The sequence below is a fragment of the Macrosteles quadrilineatus genome, unplaced genomic scaffold, assembly GCF_028750875.1.
Source record: "Macrosteles quadrilineatus isolate MER2022 unplaced genomic scaffold, UCM_ALF_1.0 Scaffold_41__1_contigs__length_1036756, whole genome shotgun sequence".
Lineage (NCBI taxonomy): Eukaryota > Metazoa > Arthropoda > Insecta > Hemiptera > Cicadellidae > Macrosteles > Macrosteles quadrilineatus.
The window spans coordinates 554,575-572,969 of NW_026542634.1; the positions used below are offsets into that span (position 1 = coordinate 554,575).

At 37.8% G+C, this 18,395-nt stretch overlaps 1 protein-coding gene across 1 annotated transcript in view; it reads left to right on the forward strand.

The window, feature by feature from the left end:
- LOC129005895 (cell division cycle protein 23 homolog) overlaps positions 1 to 17,396 on the forward strand; it is a 35,916-nt gene extending 18,520 nt beyond the window's left edge. Inside the window, exons 9-11 of the mRNA XM_054434933.1 lie at positions 1,079 to 1,162; positions 5,668 to 5,718; positions 17,293 to 17,396. Of these exons, the coding sequence (XP_054290908.1) occupies positions 1,079 to 1,162; positions 5,668 to 5,703 (120 nt within the window). The 3' untranslated portion in view covers positions 5,704 to 5,718; positions 17,293 to 17,396. The remainder of the gene's footprint in view (positions 1 to 1,078; positions 1,163 to 5,667; positions 5,719 to 17,292) is intronic.
- The last annotated feature ends 999 nt before the right edge of the window (positions 17,397 to 18,395 follow it).

Sequence of the window (18,395 nt, forward strand, 5' to 3'; positions counted from 1 at the left end):
TAGGCCTAGGCCTGGGTATTTTGATTCTTGAAAGTGCTGTAAAATATATTAAGAAAATGTAATTGAGCCTAGATAAACAACTAATGATTGCTATGTGTCGATATTAAATTTGCAAATGAAAATACAATAATCTTACTCTGTGCTTATTGCTTATTGGTAGTCGCTTACCATACCTTGATTTTGTACTAAGAACTGAGCAACAATATGCATTAAAGAGATTGCGTTTCTCTGTTACACTATAAAAGTTTTACCTAAAGTATAGGTAGGCCTATGCTTGTTTACTGTCAATAAATTTCTATTTTGAAATTTTTAACTCTTAGGCTATCTATTATTATTTACTCTTCTATCTGGTACAACTACAGTTAATAACAAGATTAATACAGTTTGACCAATCAGGAAAATTATTCGGTAGGCCTAATGACACCGACAAAGGTTACGCCAAAGTGCCCTTAAATGTACGGGAATTGTCCATGAATTTTTTATCCAGAATGTAGTAGACACCCTGATAAAATAAGATCTATGTCAAGTACAATGGTAAGTCCCCTAAATAATCTGCTTATAGTTATAGTATCCTTTTATCACTTCCCTCTGTTAATATTTATAATATTTACTAGTCCTTTAACAGGTTTTTGTGTACCTTTGTTATAAAATAGTTGAACCTTCAGGAAACAGGGTCCGGCCCTGTAGCCTCTACTGCAAGCAATATCTATCATAAAATATGCCTGTCCATTTAATCTCATGGGTATACTACCTCCACTTTTGAACTGAAAACTTGCCTGTTGTTATTATTATTATTTTTATAAGGCTTACATATGAATGTTATCGGTCTAAAGGGAATTAAAAAGAGAATAATTTAAAGTAGTGTAAATAAAAATTAAATTTTCGAGCTGGCTCCTCCTTAAACTAAAATTTACTAAGGAAAGTCAGCTGAACTCTTACCATTTCAAAAACTTCCTCAACCCTGTAACAGTTTGTTTGTTTTACCCCCTGTATTGTAAGTAACAAGTCTTATTGTGTCTTATAAAGTCCCATTGTAATTGAAATTTGGAATTTTGACAACAAAAAAACATTTTTGCAGACTAAAGAAGAGGGAAAGTCATTTCTGAAAACAATAGCAATGAGACGAGCCCAGCAAGGAGAAGAAGGAGGGATGCAGATAGAGGTAATACTTTTACTGCAGTTGAAATATTTTTATAATTCATTTTTTAAATGATTGCACCTCCTTGGATTGCAATCAATCAATCAATCATATCATTTATTTGTCTTTTGGATTTTTACAAATCATTGACAAAGTCAACACATCAGCCTATGTATATTGACGACAATATTGACGAATGGTGGCTAAAATATACCTCGTCAAACAATCATGTGTAGTAAGGTAGAGTGTAGTAAACTTGCTACTTATGTTAACACGGCATATTACTTTATTACTCTTAGAGTGCATTATTGCATTAATCCATTGGTGATTTGCATGACTTGATCCTGTGATCTACCACTGGACCAGCTTGCTACCCCGGGTCGTATCAGCTCTTCTTAAGACGGATGAAAGATGGGATCTAAGTCAAGTCAAAACATTCTTTATTCGTTGTTTTGTAGCGTTAGTACATTCAACATGCGTCATTTCTTAAATCATCCTTATAGAAATAGAAACGTAATACAATTTCTGTCAATAAGTACAATAATGTTAAAAACACCATCATTTCTGTTGGCAAAAGTTCAATTTAAGGCCGTTAGTTATTTTAAAACTCATCTAGTGAGTGTAATGTAGTGATGGTCGGATCCAGATATCTCACTACCGGATCCGCTGGATCTGAGCTAGATCCGATGCCTGATCGGATCCACAAAAAATCGGATCTTGGGCTGGATCCGGTTTTAATGGATCCAAGTTTTTTTCTAATTTAAAAGTTAAAACATACAAAAATTTAGAATATTTTGTTTAAATTTTTAAAATTTAATTTTTTTTTACCTACATACATTTTTAAAATTTAAAAAAAAAACTTTTTTTTCAATTCTATTAACACAAAACGCCCTTTATAAAGTAAAATCCATACATAAGAACAGGTGTTTTGTCATAGTGATGCATTTAAAAACAAAATTAGTATAGCTCATGCGTTTCCTGGTGAAGCCTGGGGGTAGGGTTGAAGCCCCTACAAAACCGGTTCTGAGCCACTCTAACCACCTACCACCAGGCTTCACCAGGAAACGCACAAGCTCTAGTGACTATCTGTATCCATGTAAAAGACTATCTGTATCCATGTAAAAGACTATCTGTATCCATGTACAAGACTACCTGTGTCCATATACAAGACTATCTGTATCCATGTACAAGACTATCTGTGTCCATATACGAAACTATCTGTGTCCATATACAAAACTATCTGCATCCATGTAAAAGACTATCTGTATCCATGTACAAGACTACCTGTGTCCATATATAAGACTATCTGTATCCATGTACAAGACTATCTGGTTCCATGTACAAGACAATCTGTGTCCATATACGAAACTATCTGTGTCCATATACAAAACTATCTGTATCCATATACAAGACTATCTGTAGCCATGTACAATAGACAATAGACAATTTCTTTATTACAATTTCATCAAGAAATGTTACAGCGTCAAATTTTACAGATACAAAGTGAAATGGAAAAGCCTCTTCAGTGTTGTGTGTGGTCTTGCCATGCAAAGAACTCATTTAGGGTGTAGAAAGCTTTGTCTACCAGCCATCTCCGTAGCTTCCTCTTCATCAGCAACAGGCCTCCAATTTTCAAGTGGTCTGGTAATTTGTTAAGCATCTTCACTCCTGCATACAGTGGTTTCTTTTCAAACATTGCTGTTCTGTGGCCAGGCAGCACGTAGTTTCCTGCAAATCTGGTGTTGTATTCATGTATATCTCTTTGTTTAGACGGGTCTTTGGTTACACAGTAAAAAACAGTTTCTAGGATGTAGATGGAAGTCACCGTCAGGATGTTCAGGTTTTTGAAAGCATCTCTACAGCTTTGTTCTTTACTTATGCCTGCTATTATTCTGATAGCCCTTTTTTGCATAACCAGGACCCGGTTAAGATTGTCCATAGTGGATCCACCCCAGACAGTGATACCATAGCGTATATGGCTTTCAAACAATGTATGGTATGCGCAGTCCTCGTTGACTCAGGGGTACTAGTCTCTTTGATTCGTTTTATGGCAAAGCGAGCTGGCCCGAGTTTTTGGCAAAGACAAGCTACATAACGATCCCAGGATAAATTTTCATCAATTATGACACCTAGATGTTTAATTTCTTCAGCTGCTGTCAGGTTGGGCATTTCAGATACTGTAGACTTTTTATTTCCAAAAGTAATTTGCTTGGTCTTACTTCCATTGAGGACTAAGTCATTTTTCATACAATAGTCCTGTGTCATATTGAAAGCTATATAGGTGTTCACTTCTAGTTGATCTATGTTTCTGTTTGCTGTAAGCAGCACAGTGTCGTCTGCATACATGACCATCTTGCTGTACTCCTCAAGGTGTCCTGGGAAGGCATTAATAAACAGGCCAAACAGAACTGGCCCTAGGACAGAGCCCTGGGGAACTCCTCTGTTAGTCGATAGCAATTCAGATCTGACAGTATCTGTAACCCCTTTTGTTGTGTGTTTTATGTCTACCATTTGGCTTCGCCCTTTTAGATAACTTGCAAACCATTTCAGAGCTGTTCGCTGGATTCCTAAATTTTGAAGTTTAGTTAGAATAAGATCATGTCCCAAGGAATCAAAAGCCTTGCTTAAGTCAAGATACAGGCTGGTGATAGTGTTGCCATTTTCTATGTTCTCAATAATATATTCAACAAGGTCTATCAGAGCAGTTGTGGTTGATTTTCCAGGAACAAACCCATGTTGGCTGTTTGTCAATGCTTGGTTTTGACTAAGATGCTCCTGGATTCTTACTTTTATAATCTTCTCTATGAGTTTGGAGACAGATGAGAGCAGCGAGATAGGTCTGTAGTTAGAGATGTTTTGTAGGTCCCCTTGTTTGTGTTTAGGAAAAACCAAGGCTGTTTTCAAGTTGGTTGGAAAAGTCCCCTCTGCCATCGACATGTTTACAATCTTCATTAGCGGCATTATTAATTCATCTGCACATGTTTTAAGGATTTTTTAAGATATTTCATCAATGCCTGATGATGTAGAGTTCTTTAATGATTGAATGGTCCTGCCTATCTCATCAGGTGTTGTTGGACGGAAGGAAGAGAGAGTGTTTAATGTGGTAGCTGGAGGATTTTGAGCTATTGGTGGTGTGTGTATCTGCTGTTTTGTTTTAATGTCTCCTCAGCTATGTTTACAAAATAATAATTAAAGCGGTTTGCTACATCTTTAGGGTCAGTAAGTTTCTTTCCATTGTCATTTAGTTCTATTGTAGAATTGTTGTCAAGCTCTTTCCTCCCTTTCCTCTCACTCTTGATGGTGTTCCATATGGCTTTGGCTTTGTTTTCTGCTTGTTCAATGTATGCAGCACTTGTTTCTTGCCTTGCCTTTTTTAATTTTTGGTCGTAAGATTTCTTCTTATCTGTAGCTATCTTCTTGTCATCAGGATGACCAGTTAGGAGAAATTTGTCTTGTGCTTTTAAAAACTCCTTTAAGTGTCATAGTTTCTTCGTCATACATCAGTCGGACAAGACTAACTGTGTCCATATACAAGACAATCTGTGTCCAAAGATAGTCCTGTACATGGACATAGACAGTCATGTAGGTATATGGATTATGGACACAGATAGTCTTCTATATGGACACAGATAGTCTTTGACATTGCCTACCCATATGAGTTATTGACGTTGACATCTACTGTCACATTACCTAGCCATATGAATTTTTGACATCAACAAATACTGTGAAATTTCCCAGCATTATGAGTTATTTAAAAAACCCCGCCCTTGGAAAAAAAATTTAAAAAAGTACATGGATCCAAATCCGAAGATCCGGATCTGATTATTTCAAGATTCGGATCTTGGATCCGCCCATCACTAGTATAATGCTCTCTCAACTAGGTGTTCATTTAATTTTCTTTTAAATTTTGAAAACTCTTGAGTGAGCTGGTCTAGTAGTAAGAGTGCAGAACTTTGGTTCATGAGGTCCCGTGTTCAAATCCCACCAAATCACCAGAATGGATTTTATCTATGTGGTAATGCCGCAACCCTTAGGTCTAGTCTGAAGTATTGTGAAAAACAATCCTGCGCTGGTGCCTAGCGTCCTAGGACAAAAAAAAGAAAGACAGATGAGAGATGACTATCCTAAAACCACATTAGTACCTCATAGCCTAGATCAGTGTGCCTCTTATCCTGCCTGCCGCAATGTACACACTTTTAATTGATAGGCATTTTTTTGTGTTACTTCTAAAATGTTTGGTAACTTATTCTGACAAAACCTCAAGATGGGGATCCTGTTCTAGCCTAAATAAAGGCAGAGTTCTTCTTGTAAATAGCAAATTTATTTATATCATACTAAACAATTAAAAAATAAAAAATAACTCTTTTCATTCCTTACTTTTGCAAGTAAAATTTTTGTCTGAAGTCAGAATATTTGTTTGAGTAAATCTTACATAAAATATTTTTTTTTTTACTGTTTAGTTATTTGATTTTTTGTTTTTTTTATTTATGAACTAAACTAATATTGTATTGCTAAACCTGTTGTTTCAGAGACTGTGTCACTGTGATAATGCTTCATGCGATTAAACCAAATTTCGCTAGGTTTGTTTATTTATTATTTATTTATTTATTATTCATTTATTAATTTATACACAATTTACAATAGCTACAGGTATGAACCCAAAACAGCTATAATAAAAATAATAATAAAAATAAGTGAAGAACAAAAAAATATATAATATGTGCACATAAATAGGCAATACAAAACCAGTGATGATAATAGTAAATAAGAGTGAATACAAGTTAATAAAAATGGACAAGGTTGTTGAAAATTTTACTTATTTTTGCTGCAAATCTAAAGGGATGGATTACATTACATAAGCAAAGCATTATAATGGAGAGTATCTCATGTATTGAGTTGTGTGATTGTATGCATGTGTGTGTGTGAATGTGTCAGTGATCACTATGTGTGTGTGCGCCTGGGATGCACCTGCCGTGGTGCTGCATCCCGTGGACCCGGGATAGCCAGTTCAAATCCTCATAGTGCTTGTCACACCAGCCGGCTTATCGCAACCCCTCACCCTTCTCCCTGCACCCATTATCAACCGCCGACTATCTCTCTTGCTCCCTATCTAAACTAAAGGCGGCGCACATTCATATTCATATTCAAACATCTTTATTCATCATAAGTCATGTACATTGGTGGTACAGTGATTAGTGTCAGAATACTTCAAATAAAAATACTATATCTATGTATGGGAGGTGGAAAACTCCTCAAAAGAATATAATACTAAATTTATTAAATAATCTTTTAGAATTTTCTTGAATTTAGATAGGTTTGTTTCTTTTTTTACCAATTCAGGGACAAATTTTAGAAACTCGTTACCAGCGTATGAGGGGTTTTTTTTTAACTCAAAAAACTCAAACTCAAACTCTTTATTTGCCATAAAAAACATTACAAATTTGAGCATAGCTCATGTAACAGATGGCATGTCAATTATGCTAGAGTGTAAATTAATTATTACAATTAATTACAATTACAATTATTACAATTAATTATTAAAAAATCAAATACAATGGATAAGATACAGTCTAACAAAAATGAGAATATATACAGTACAACACCCCTGACTCAGACAGATGTGCTCATTTAAAAAAAAAATCGTCCACTTTATAAGGACATGTTGCAGCTAGATGAGTTTCCAGTTTGTTTTAAAAATGTGTTAGTTTTTTTTTCTTTTTTTATCTCTGGTGGAAGGTGATTAAACAGTTTAATTGCCATGTAATATGGACCCTTCTCCAAAAGAGACAATCTATGTTTAGGGTACCGCATAGATTTGACGATACAATCAAATTAGAATTTGATCATTTACGCTCAGTCGCGTGCACATATTGATGAGGTAAGAGAAATGTTCAGATACAGGGATCTCGATCTGATTACAGTTTCAGAGTCGTGGTTGAAGCCGAGTATTCCATCACATGAAGTGAACCTCCCCGGCTATATTTTGCAGTGCAATGATAGAACCGGCAAGTTTTTTTTTTTTTTTTTTTTTTTTTTTTTTTTTTTTTTTTTTTTTAATAGAGGGCCAGGCTTCAAGTAACCATGGGATTGCAACGCAGCTAGAACAGCTTATTGTGCACCCTCATTCACAGGTCCTCATTCTTTGTCAAATTCCAGGTCCTTTGTGAACCGTGAGATCCTTTTGACAATGGTGGCCCGTTCTTCCCTTTGATCTCCAGTCGATAGGCCAAGGGATCTCATGCGCAGACCTTGTAGGGCTGGGCACATAAATATCACGTGGAATGCTGTCTCCTCCTCCTCTCCACATTTCCTACATAAGAGGCTTTCAACTTGAATTCCCATCTTGTGTAAATGTCCACGGAATACCCAATGGCCGCTAATAAAGCCAACCACCTTCCGCAGGGTCTTCCTACTCAGCCCAAGGGCTTCTGCCGCTATCGCACCTGTAGGTGCCTTCAGCATTCTCTTTGACTGTACATTTCCTTCTGTTCTTTCCCAGTTCCTTTGATGTTCTATGCCCATCCACTGGCGAACAGCTCTCCGTGCTGTGTTGTAAGCAATACCACACGTCGGCTCTGGACCCATGAGCGGGCTTTCAGCTCCTTTGTTTGCCCACTTGTCAGCTCCCTCATTGCCAGCAATACCTTTGTGCCCTGGAACCCAACTAAGGATGATCCTGTTGGTCTTTCCCAGGGCTTTCATGGCCTGATGACAGTCCCATACAGCCTTGGAGGTAAAGTCGAAACTGTCAAGTGCCATTAGTGCTGCTTTGCTGTCTGAGTTCATGTATATAGTGTGGCCTATAAGACCGCGCTTCAAACACACTCTCGCACACTCAGACAGGGCCACCACTTCTGCCTGGAATACAGTGGCCATTTTTCCCAAACTTACGCATAACTGCACCTTGGGTCTGACTCCATATATTCCAGCCCCCGTGCCCGTTGGCTTTTTTGAGCCATCCGTATACCAGGTGATCCCCCTTTTCATGAATTCAGGTTCACCCTTATCCCAGGCATCCCTGTCAACAATGTTGACATTGTATGGTTTTTCTAGATCTGTGATCTTCACCATCCTGTCTGGTAGCATTTCCAAGGAGTTCTTTTGCACCTTGTCTACAATTCTTGTGTGCTCACTGGAGGCATTATACTTCCAGTTGCCACTACAAGCCATTCTGTAGGCTGCCATCCTTGCCTCTCCTTTCACAATGATGTCGAGAGGTGGCAGGTTTAGCACTACTTCCAGGGCTGCAGTTGGAGTGCCTCTCATGGCTCTTGTGATGCTAAGGCATGCTACTCGCTGGATCTTTTGTAGTCTCTTTACAGCGGTAGTTTGCATTACCTTGGTCCACCAGACCACCGAGCCATACACCATCATCGGTCTTGCGACCCTAGTGTATAGCCAGTTAGTCATTTGTGGACTTAGACCCCAGGTCTTCCCAACAGCCCGCCTCATCATCATAAGTGTGGTCTGAGAACGTTGCGTTATATGTGCCAAATGGCTGTTCCAGGTGAGCTTGTCGTCCAGCCTTATTCCTAGGTACTTGAACTCCCTCTTAACCTGGATCTGATTACCGAAGAGAGTTGGTACTCTAGCGATATCAACATTTCTCTTCCTTGTAAATGGTACCATTACAGTCTTCATTGGATTGACCCTCAGACCTTCCTGGTTACACCACCTCTCCACTATGGACAATGCCCTCTGCATGAGTTCCAGGCAAGTGTTCATAAATTTTCCTCTTATTAGTACAACAATATCGTCAGCATATCCTTGAGCGTACATGCCCTGTGCATTGAGCTCGGACAGGAGATCGTCAACCACCAGATTCCACAGATTTGGTGACAGGACGCCACCCTGTGGACACCCTCTTTGGGCCTTGACCTCTCTCACCGTCCCACACAGAGAAGCTTGCGCTCTCCTACTTTCGAGCATGTTGCCTATCCACCTCACTACAGTGCTTTCCACATTTCTTGACACCAGCTTTGATACAATAGAGCGAGTACTGGTGTTGTCAAAAGCTCCTTCTATATCAAGAAATGCAGCCACCGCTATTTCCTTGTTCGAGATAGCACTTTCAATCTTACTAACCAGCGCATGCAGGGCTGTTTCGCATGACTTTCCCTTCTGGTAGGCATGTTGGTTCGGATGCAAAGGATGGCTTACCAAGACCCTATCCTTTATTCGTCTATCCACTAATTTCTCCATGGTCTTCAGGAGAAACGATGTAAGGCTGATTGGTCTGAAAGCCTTGGGCACAGCATATGTATCCCTTCCGGGCTTCGGTATGAATACCACCCTTGAGGTCCTCCATGCTGTTGGTATAACTCCACTGGCTAAGCTGGTCCTGAAAAGACGCACCAAGGGGAGTATCAACTGGTCCCCACCTTCCTGCAAAAACCCAGGATAGATGCCATCGGTACCAGGAGCTTTAAATGGTTGAAATGCCCTAAGCGCCCATTTGATACCGTTATAGGTAATCACAGCCCTAGCGCAGGCCCAATCTTCTCTTACCGTCCGCACCCTAGTCTCTCTTTCTATCTCCACCTGGACTGTGCTCTGCGGTTGTAAGGATCCTGGGAAGTGAGCGCTCAAAAGGCTCTCCAGCACTTCTTCTGGGCCGTCTGTATATGTACCATCCTCCTTAAGCATTGTTCCTAAAGGATTAGCTTGACCTCGAGCTAGTACCCTATGAAGCTTTGCACATTCAGAAACACTCTCCATGTTCTGACAGAATTCTCTCCATGACTCTTTCTTAGCTCTTCTAATTGTCCTATTGTAAACAGTGAGCATCTCTGAGTAGTTGTTCCAATTTCCTGTACGTTTTGCCACATTATACAGTCTGCGAACCTTCCTCCTCAGAGCTTCTAGCCCCCTATTCCACCAGCAGGCTTGCCTAGACATGTTCTTTTCAGTCTCTGGGCACGCTTCTTGGTATGAGCTTAGTATGGCCGCATTTAGAGAATTCGCCATACTCTCCACCCCATGCCCTTCTGTGTCTTTTAATTGTCTTAGTCTGTCCCCTAGCACCTCTCGATACTGGTTCCAGTCTGTCCTTCTAACGTTCCTATAGGTCTCTTTTACACAGATCGAACCTATAGTGAATTCAATGTAGCTGTGATCTGACGCTGAGTGATCATCAGATACCCCCCATTTTACAACCTTTGTCGCCGCATAATTACTGGCCAAGGTTATGTCCAAAACCTCTTCCCTTAGTACCACCCCTCTCCTCTGTCTAAAGGTTGGTTTGGATCCCTTATTAAGTATAACTAAATTAGATTCAGCTACAAAACTTAACAAGCTCTCACCTCTCTCATTTATATTGCTGCTGCCCCAGGCCACATGATGGGCATTGGCGTCGCAGCCCAACAGCAGGTGTTTTCTTTCCCTGGCTCCATATTCGACAACCATCCTCATTTCTCTGGTCGGTGGTGGTTCCTGGGAGTCATATGGCAGGTATACTGAGGCAAGCAGGATTTTGACGTTACCGTCACCCATCTGCCCGTATACCTCGGTCACGGCACAATCCCTAGAACAGAGATTAGTGACTTTCAGTGTCTTAATATTTCTACTGACAAAAATGCAAGCTCTAGGTTTGTCACTGTCAGTATCATATATCAACTCACCTTTTGCGGTGCTCATCCCCATGATTCTGCCTCCTGCGGTCCATGGCTCCTGGATCAGAGCCACGCCTATGCGGCCGGCAAGAATTTTCTGGCAAAGCGTAGCCGTAGCCGCCTTGCTGTGTTGGAGATTTATCTGGAGCACCGCAACCATCCTCTACTTGTGGGGATCCTTGCTCCCATGCAACCTGAAGGTTACCCTCTCGCAGCCCAAGAATGGGCGCATCGCAAGAGACTTCAGCTTCTGCAGGGAGTTTTCGTCAATTATTATGACCAGGAATTGTCCGCTAGGGTTTGAGTTCCCCCCAACGACCGCCCAGTGGTCTGTGTCAAGGTCATTCTGCAGCTTTATGCCCTGCATCACGTCCTTCTTGGTTGTTGCCCCCGTTGTGGTGGGAACAAACACTGATACTTTCACAGCCTTTACAAGTTCTTTGGCTGGGGCAAGCTTTAGCGAGCTGCCCTCAAAGGGGCTCAGCTCCCGAACCTGTTTGACCAGCCATTCCTTTGTGGTTGTGTTAGTACAGCCGACTACTAGGCATCCACCTTCAAGATGGCAGCTGCTTATCCTGACGTCTTTGCCACGAATGGCCCGTCTGGACAGCTCCCCCTTGATTTTGTTGGCTTCAACCTCTGTCAATTTCCTGTCCGGGTGTTCAGTTCTGGCGATTGCCATCTTCTCTACGGACAATGTCTCTGAATATGTGGGTGCCGATGTCCTCTTTGAAACACCGGACCCCTCTCCTTCCTTCCTCCTTGACTTCTTTTTATCACCCCCAGCATCCTCAGGTGTCAGGTGCTCTCGCCCCCTCTTTCCACCCGTCCTTCTAGAGGCTTCAACAGAGTCGGCTTTGGGAGTGCCGCCCTCACCCTGTTTTTTCCCAGCATCCTGGTTCCCAGAGGAACCGGCTTCGCCGGGAGCAGAGTTCGGGTGCTTGGCAGCCCACGCCAGCCTTCTCTCACTTCTAGATAGCACCTTCTCGCCTTTGGCTAGAGCTTCCGCTATCCTTTGTCTTCGTAACTCTCCCCTGGAAAGTCGTTTGTTTTTTCGTTCCTTTCCAGTTTCCGAGAGCTTGTCATGTTCATCAGATTTTAGTAGGCCTTCCTCCTCCATTAGGGTCGGATCTTCTACATTTACACTAGCAATAGAAGTGCTTTCGACCTGTTGGTCACACTTTTCTTGCTCATCAGTTATGTTTTTGTCAGTTTGCTTACTAACTTTTGTTTGGACATCCATTTTGTTCCCACGAGTACCGGGTATATAAGGTCCACCTCCCCAGTGACCCGATTAGAGAGGTAAGGGGTTCATACGACTGGGTTCCCCCTGGTTCCCAGAAGGCTCCGTTTCTGACACTGAGTATTAGGCCCCCAGTGCCGCAAGGCTCTCAGCACGGGTCGCATTCAAATTTTAAGTACTCGGCAAAACCAGAATTTTTAATTATAGAAATTAGCCTATCTGGTGTTATGATCTTTTGTTAAGTGTGTGTTACCGACCACCTAGAGTAGGCAATCTACTGGAATTTTAAAACGCTCTTTTAAATTCTTTATTTAGATTTAGTCTTGTCTTGATCATGGGTGACTTCAACACTGGCCTACTTTCGACCAATCAAAACTATGAATACAGACAACTGACTACATTGTTCGACTCATGTAACTTAAATAAACAAATAATAGCTAAACGTACCTCGTCAGACAATCCATAGCATGTAGTGTCGAATGTGTACATATTTTGTTTCGGCAGTTATTTAAAATATATCCGCCATCGTCACACTACCAAAAGGATCCTCTTGATGTGCCGTCAGAATAAATTATAAAACACACTTTTTACACAAAACATAAAAACGACAATGATAGGCCTATCAACTACACGCACTAACGTGGACAAGGCGGAAAGCTTTCTGAATGTTATGTTATGATGAAATGAAATGAAATATGCTTTATTGTCTTTTGAATTTGTACAAATCATTGACAATGTCAAGATACAGCTAAAATTATAGCATAGTCAGGTAATTAATTAATAAAATACTTATAGCTAACTTAACAAAGGGAGACATATTATAATACATATTCTAAATGAATAATTACAACTGAAGAATCTATTCTTAAAAAAATCTTCCAAACTATAAAATGGGTTATTGGTCAGCCAACAATAAAATTTATTTTTTAAATCCTTTATATTGTGTAATTTAATTATGGATTCAAGAAAGTTGTACACTTTAAGTGATAAAACTATGTGACTATTTAGAGTTTTACTTAAACGATGGAATTCTATTGAGGTATGGTTCTTATTTCTGGTATTATGATCATGAGTATGGTTTCTAAATTTTAAAAGATGTTGATTTTCCAAGATATAAACTATTAAGTCATAAATATAAACGTTAATAATAGTAGGGATTTGAAGATTTCTAAAAAGTGGTTTGCTGTGGTCTCTTGAGCCTTTATTAGAGATAACTCTAACCGCTTTCTTTTGCCAAACAAGAATTTCCTCTACCCTAGCACAATTGCCCCAAAAAATTAGCCCATACCTGAAAATGGATTGAAAATATTAAAAATATGCTGTTCGGACATAATTTAATGGAATGCATTTTTTCAGACGGCCTGGTAAAAATATTACACGAGAAAGTCTGGTATTTAAATAGTATATATGAGAATCCCATGTTAGCTGACTATCTACATATATTCCCAAAAACTTTGCTGAAAAAACTTTACTACCCTTATCACTGTTCTCAAACAACTCTCTTGAATTATAATTTAAGGAAAATATCAATTTTTGTGATTTTTCTTTGTTAAGCAAAAGTCCATTACTATGAAACCAATTTTGTGCATTATTTAATGTTTCATCAGCCAATTTTTCAAGTTCTTTATAGTTTTTACTAGTAGATAAAAAGGTAGAGTCATCTGTGTACAGAATGGTTTTACAATCAACAGAAGAGGGTAGATCATTTATATAGATTAAGAAAAGAAGGGGACCAAGGACTGAACCCTGTGGCACTCCCCACTCGACTGACACTTCATCTGACCATCTTCCTTTTATACAAACTGCTTGTTTCCGATTTTGCAAGTAGCTTCTTAAAAAAGATAATGGAGGGCCATCAAATCCATAGTACTGTAATTTAGAGATGAGAATATTGCTGTCAACAGAGTCAAAAGCTTTACTGAGGTCACAGAAGGTGGCCTGAGCATAAGTTTTATTTTCGAAAGAGAGATGAACTTGCCTGACTAGATCGTCCAATGCATTGAGAGTGGATTTTCCCTTTCTAAAACCGTATTGGTTGTTGTTCAAGATGTTGTTTTTTTTTCAAAATAATTTCTGATTTGATCGTAAATAAGTATTTCTATTAGTTTTCCCAATACAGGTATAATTGAAACTGGTCTGTAGCTCTGAGGTTGGTCCTTAGGACCTTTTTTGTAAATAGGACAGACTCGAGAGACTTTGAGTAAATCAGGAAAAACCCCTTCTGATAAAAGGTTATTTATGCATATTGCCAAGGGGTTAGCCAAACAGTCAATAATTACTTTTAACAGATTGACATATTGTACACATCAACACTAGCTGATCTTTTCATCCTTTTAGTGGCACTAAGAATATCACTAGGTGTGATGGCTGACCAACACAATTTATTACAACTATCAATTTCATATTTTTTCAAAAAATCATTACAAGAAGTGATTATACCTGGAATTTTAATAATTTGTTTGATCTTGTCTACACTGTCAACAAAAAAACTATTGAAAGTATTTGGCTCAATTTGCGAATCAGCTGTGTTTTTTATTTCACAGTTATTCTTTATTACCTCCCATGCGGCTATACATCTGTTATTACTTTCTTCTATGTATTTAGCATTGTTTTCTAGCTTTGCTTCATTTAAAGAGTTTTTATATTGACATTTCAGTTTTAAATATTTATACCTTAGTTCAGTATTGTTCACATTTCCAGTATCTTTAAGCAAACTATACAAACACAATAGCCTTTCTTTCATTTGACCCAACTCTTTAGTATACCATCCCTTGTTCAGTTTGTTCAAATACTTAAGTTTGAATAGTTACCTTTATTTTTATTTGGGACCATAAAATAATTAATATTGTAGATTAGTATATTAAATAAACATTGGAACTGCATATTAGCACTACTACTCTCAGACTTGGACAGATAGCCAATCATAAGTAGACAATTTTAGAGACAGATGTACATGACTTTTAATAGGTAGATAAAACTGAATGGGATCTTTTGAGACTAAATGAGATGTATTATCTATAACTAATGGTTCATCCTTCTTCTGCATACTAACAATAATTCCATCATGGTCCGAAATAGGAAATTTGAACAAACTTAAAAAAGAGAGCCTAGCAGATTTTTGGTTTACAAACACATTATCTAGACAGTTTGTGCCTCTAGTTGGTGAATTATTTAAATAAAAAAAGTTGTACTGTTTAAATAGATTTAACAAGTTTTTTACATTTCTTTTGCTTTTAGTAACATCAAAATTGTGGTTGAAATCACCACCGATGACAATATTATAGTTGTTCCACTGAGTTATGGACTGACTTGACTCTGGGCTGTCGTCTGTGTTATCAACAGCTGATATTGGTCTATTGTAGTGACAGAGGAGAGTATTGAAAATATAATGGCATTCGTAGTTGAGTTTTTCATTCAAAATTTGTGTGCTGTCCTTGGTTTTTATGTCTTTATATAATATTTTGAATTCTTCCAGAGTATTTAATAAATTTCCTTTCCCACAATAATGAAGGATTTTTGAGACCATCATTTATATCTAGCATATCATGTTTATTGTCGATGATGTGTTGAGCGAATTTAGATTTTTGTATTTTTTTTTATTTTAGGGGCTGGTCGGTGTTCTTTGTACCTGATTTTAAAAGGTCTCCCACTTTGTTTTACATATGTGCTCGGACAATCGGTGCATTTTATGCGGTATACACCTCCTGTCTTCTCATACTTATCACCTTGTGGGTGTTTACCATTATATATGTTTCGTAGCCGATTGGAAGTGTTAAAAAGCTAGTTTGTCACCATGTTTACTCAGATCCTTCTTCAGGTAGTTGTTTATTTGGTGGTTATACTCGACACATCAATATGTTGTTCTGTTATTATCAATATTTGGTGGCTTGTGACATGTATTGTTCTTTTTCTTTATAATTATTTTGTCCACCATATCAGATTTGTATCTATTGGCCTCAGCAATGTGCTTTATTATATTGAGTTCCTTTGTGTAATTTTCTGGACTTAATGGGACATTTAAAAGTCTGAATATCATTGAGATGTAGGTGGCCAGTTTTTGAGAATATGGGTGATAAGATGTGCTATGAATGGTCTGGTCTGATGTTGGGTCCAATAACTATAAATGGAACAGCTTTGCTTCACTGTGACAAGGTCAAAAACCTAGGACTTACTATAAACTCGAACTTACTTGGGGAAATGCAGTAGTAGACATCTGTAAAACGGTGTTTGCATCAATCCACTCACTTAAAAAAGTACAAAACTTCTTGCCTTTGCACCTAAAACTACACCTTGTTAAATAACTTGTCTTCCCCTACTTCATTTACTGCAACTCTTTGATCAATAACATGACTGTAAACCTCGCTGATGCTCTCCAACGCACTCAGAACTACTGCTTAAGATTCATTTATGATCTGAGACGCAGTTAGCACATCTTGCCTTTCTACATTCATTCTAAACTATTAAAGCTATGTGACCTGAGACCAACCAAAATTCTTTTGCTAACCTATCCAATACTAAAAACTAATTTTAGAAAATATTTTGTAGATGATTTTGGGTTTGTAGCTGAAGAAAGTGTTAGGTATTCAAGCTATGCTTCGTTTACTTTGCGTATGCCTCATCATCCAACCTTGGAATGACCTCCCTTTGGCCATTAAATTTGTTGATAATCGTTCCCGGTTTGTGGCAGTGCTAAAAAATATGTATTTTGAACGTATGGCCATGGTTGGTTTGCCCTAAGGGCTTTTATGCGTGGTTGGTCTCTGACAGGTGTAGTGTGGTGTGTCTGTGTGTGTGTGTGTGTGTGAGAGAGAGAGAGATAATTTGTACAGTTTAAAATCTAAGCTATTTTCTTTTGTTAAATTTTCTGTGTCAATTAGATTTTGATTTGTTGTATATTGATGTAATTGTTATGTATTATATTTATGTACAGGTTAAGTGTAAGAAAGGGCCTTGTGGCCCTAACTTTTGCCTGTCTAAATAAATAATTTTTCATTTCATTACATTTTTTATCAAAATAGGAGGGTTATATAATTTAATTAAAGAATTAATCCAACATGTTTAAACAAAGAAATACTATTTTAGAAACAATCCAATCAAGGAAATTGACATTTGCTTAGTCTGCTGATTTGATACGGCAGAAGTTGATTGTAGTATACTGTTTTTCCTACTTTTTCAAGTAATTGTAATTTGATTTCATTGAAGACTATTAAAATAATATTTTTTTTGCGGGGGAATGCCCAAGAGTCCTTATGGGCTAGCCGCCACTAATTGTAAAACTTCATGATGAAAATATTTTTCAGGTTGACGAAAACTCCTCAAGACAACGAATCAGGAATCCTGAGTTTTACAGTCCAGTCAGGAGTTTAGTGTTTTCAACTCCAGAAAATAATACTTAGTGTTTTTTTTTGCTTTTAAATAAGTCAGCTTTCCATTTTTTTATTCAATCCAATATTGTGAACTGTGTTAATATTAAAACTTAATTTAAAAAAACTTATTTGTTTTCAATGATTGTGTGCTTTTTGTGTTCTTATAACATATCAGAGCTTGCAATGGATGGGGATAAATTAATGTTTAACTATTATTTAGAAGCTAAAATCATATGTGAAAATGACTAATTTAAGGATTTTCTAAATGATTTTGTAAATACTTAAAGAAATCATTACCATTTACCATTTTTTAAATGGTAGGCCCAAAGTATCCCATATAACACAAAAACACCATCATTTTCATTTTGACACCTCAAATTTTTAAGAAGATTTGTTTTATATATTGATAATCATCTTCCCTTAAGATTGCAGAAGACTGTTCAGTATATTTACACATATTTACCATCTTGTAAATATTTACAGTATAAGTGTAGATGTTTAATAAAGAATCTAAAGAATCATTTAGTTAATTCAACCTATATTTAGGATATAATCTTTATCTTTATTCGAGTCACATTGATAAGATGAGGTACAAATTCCCCTGTTCTCTTTAAAATTGCTGGAAACCTTTATTAAGAAGTAATGTTGATATTATTTAATTTCAAATTACCGCCAAATGGCTTGACAACTAGGTCAAACCAGGCTCGTTGGTCAAATGGTGGCCCCAGACATTTTTACACAAGTCAAACTGACAGTACAACTTGATGTACACTATGGTATCTTTTATGGTTTTATGACACATAAATTATCAATGTATTGAAAACTAAATGAGAAAATATAATTTTGACTGAGGAACGTTCTACGAGATAGAGAGGCTCAGTTAACTTTGTTACATGATTGGGAAGTCTACTTCAGTCAATGGTACAACTAGGCAAACGTCAAATTTAAAACAGGGTAAGATTTTGTAATTTAAATGTAAATACTAGCTACATAAAAAATATTAGATTATTAGAATATACTCTTCTTTAAATTAATCA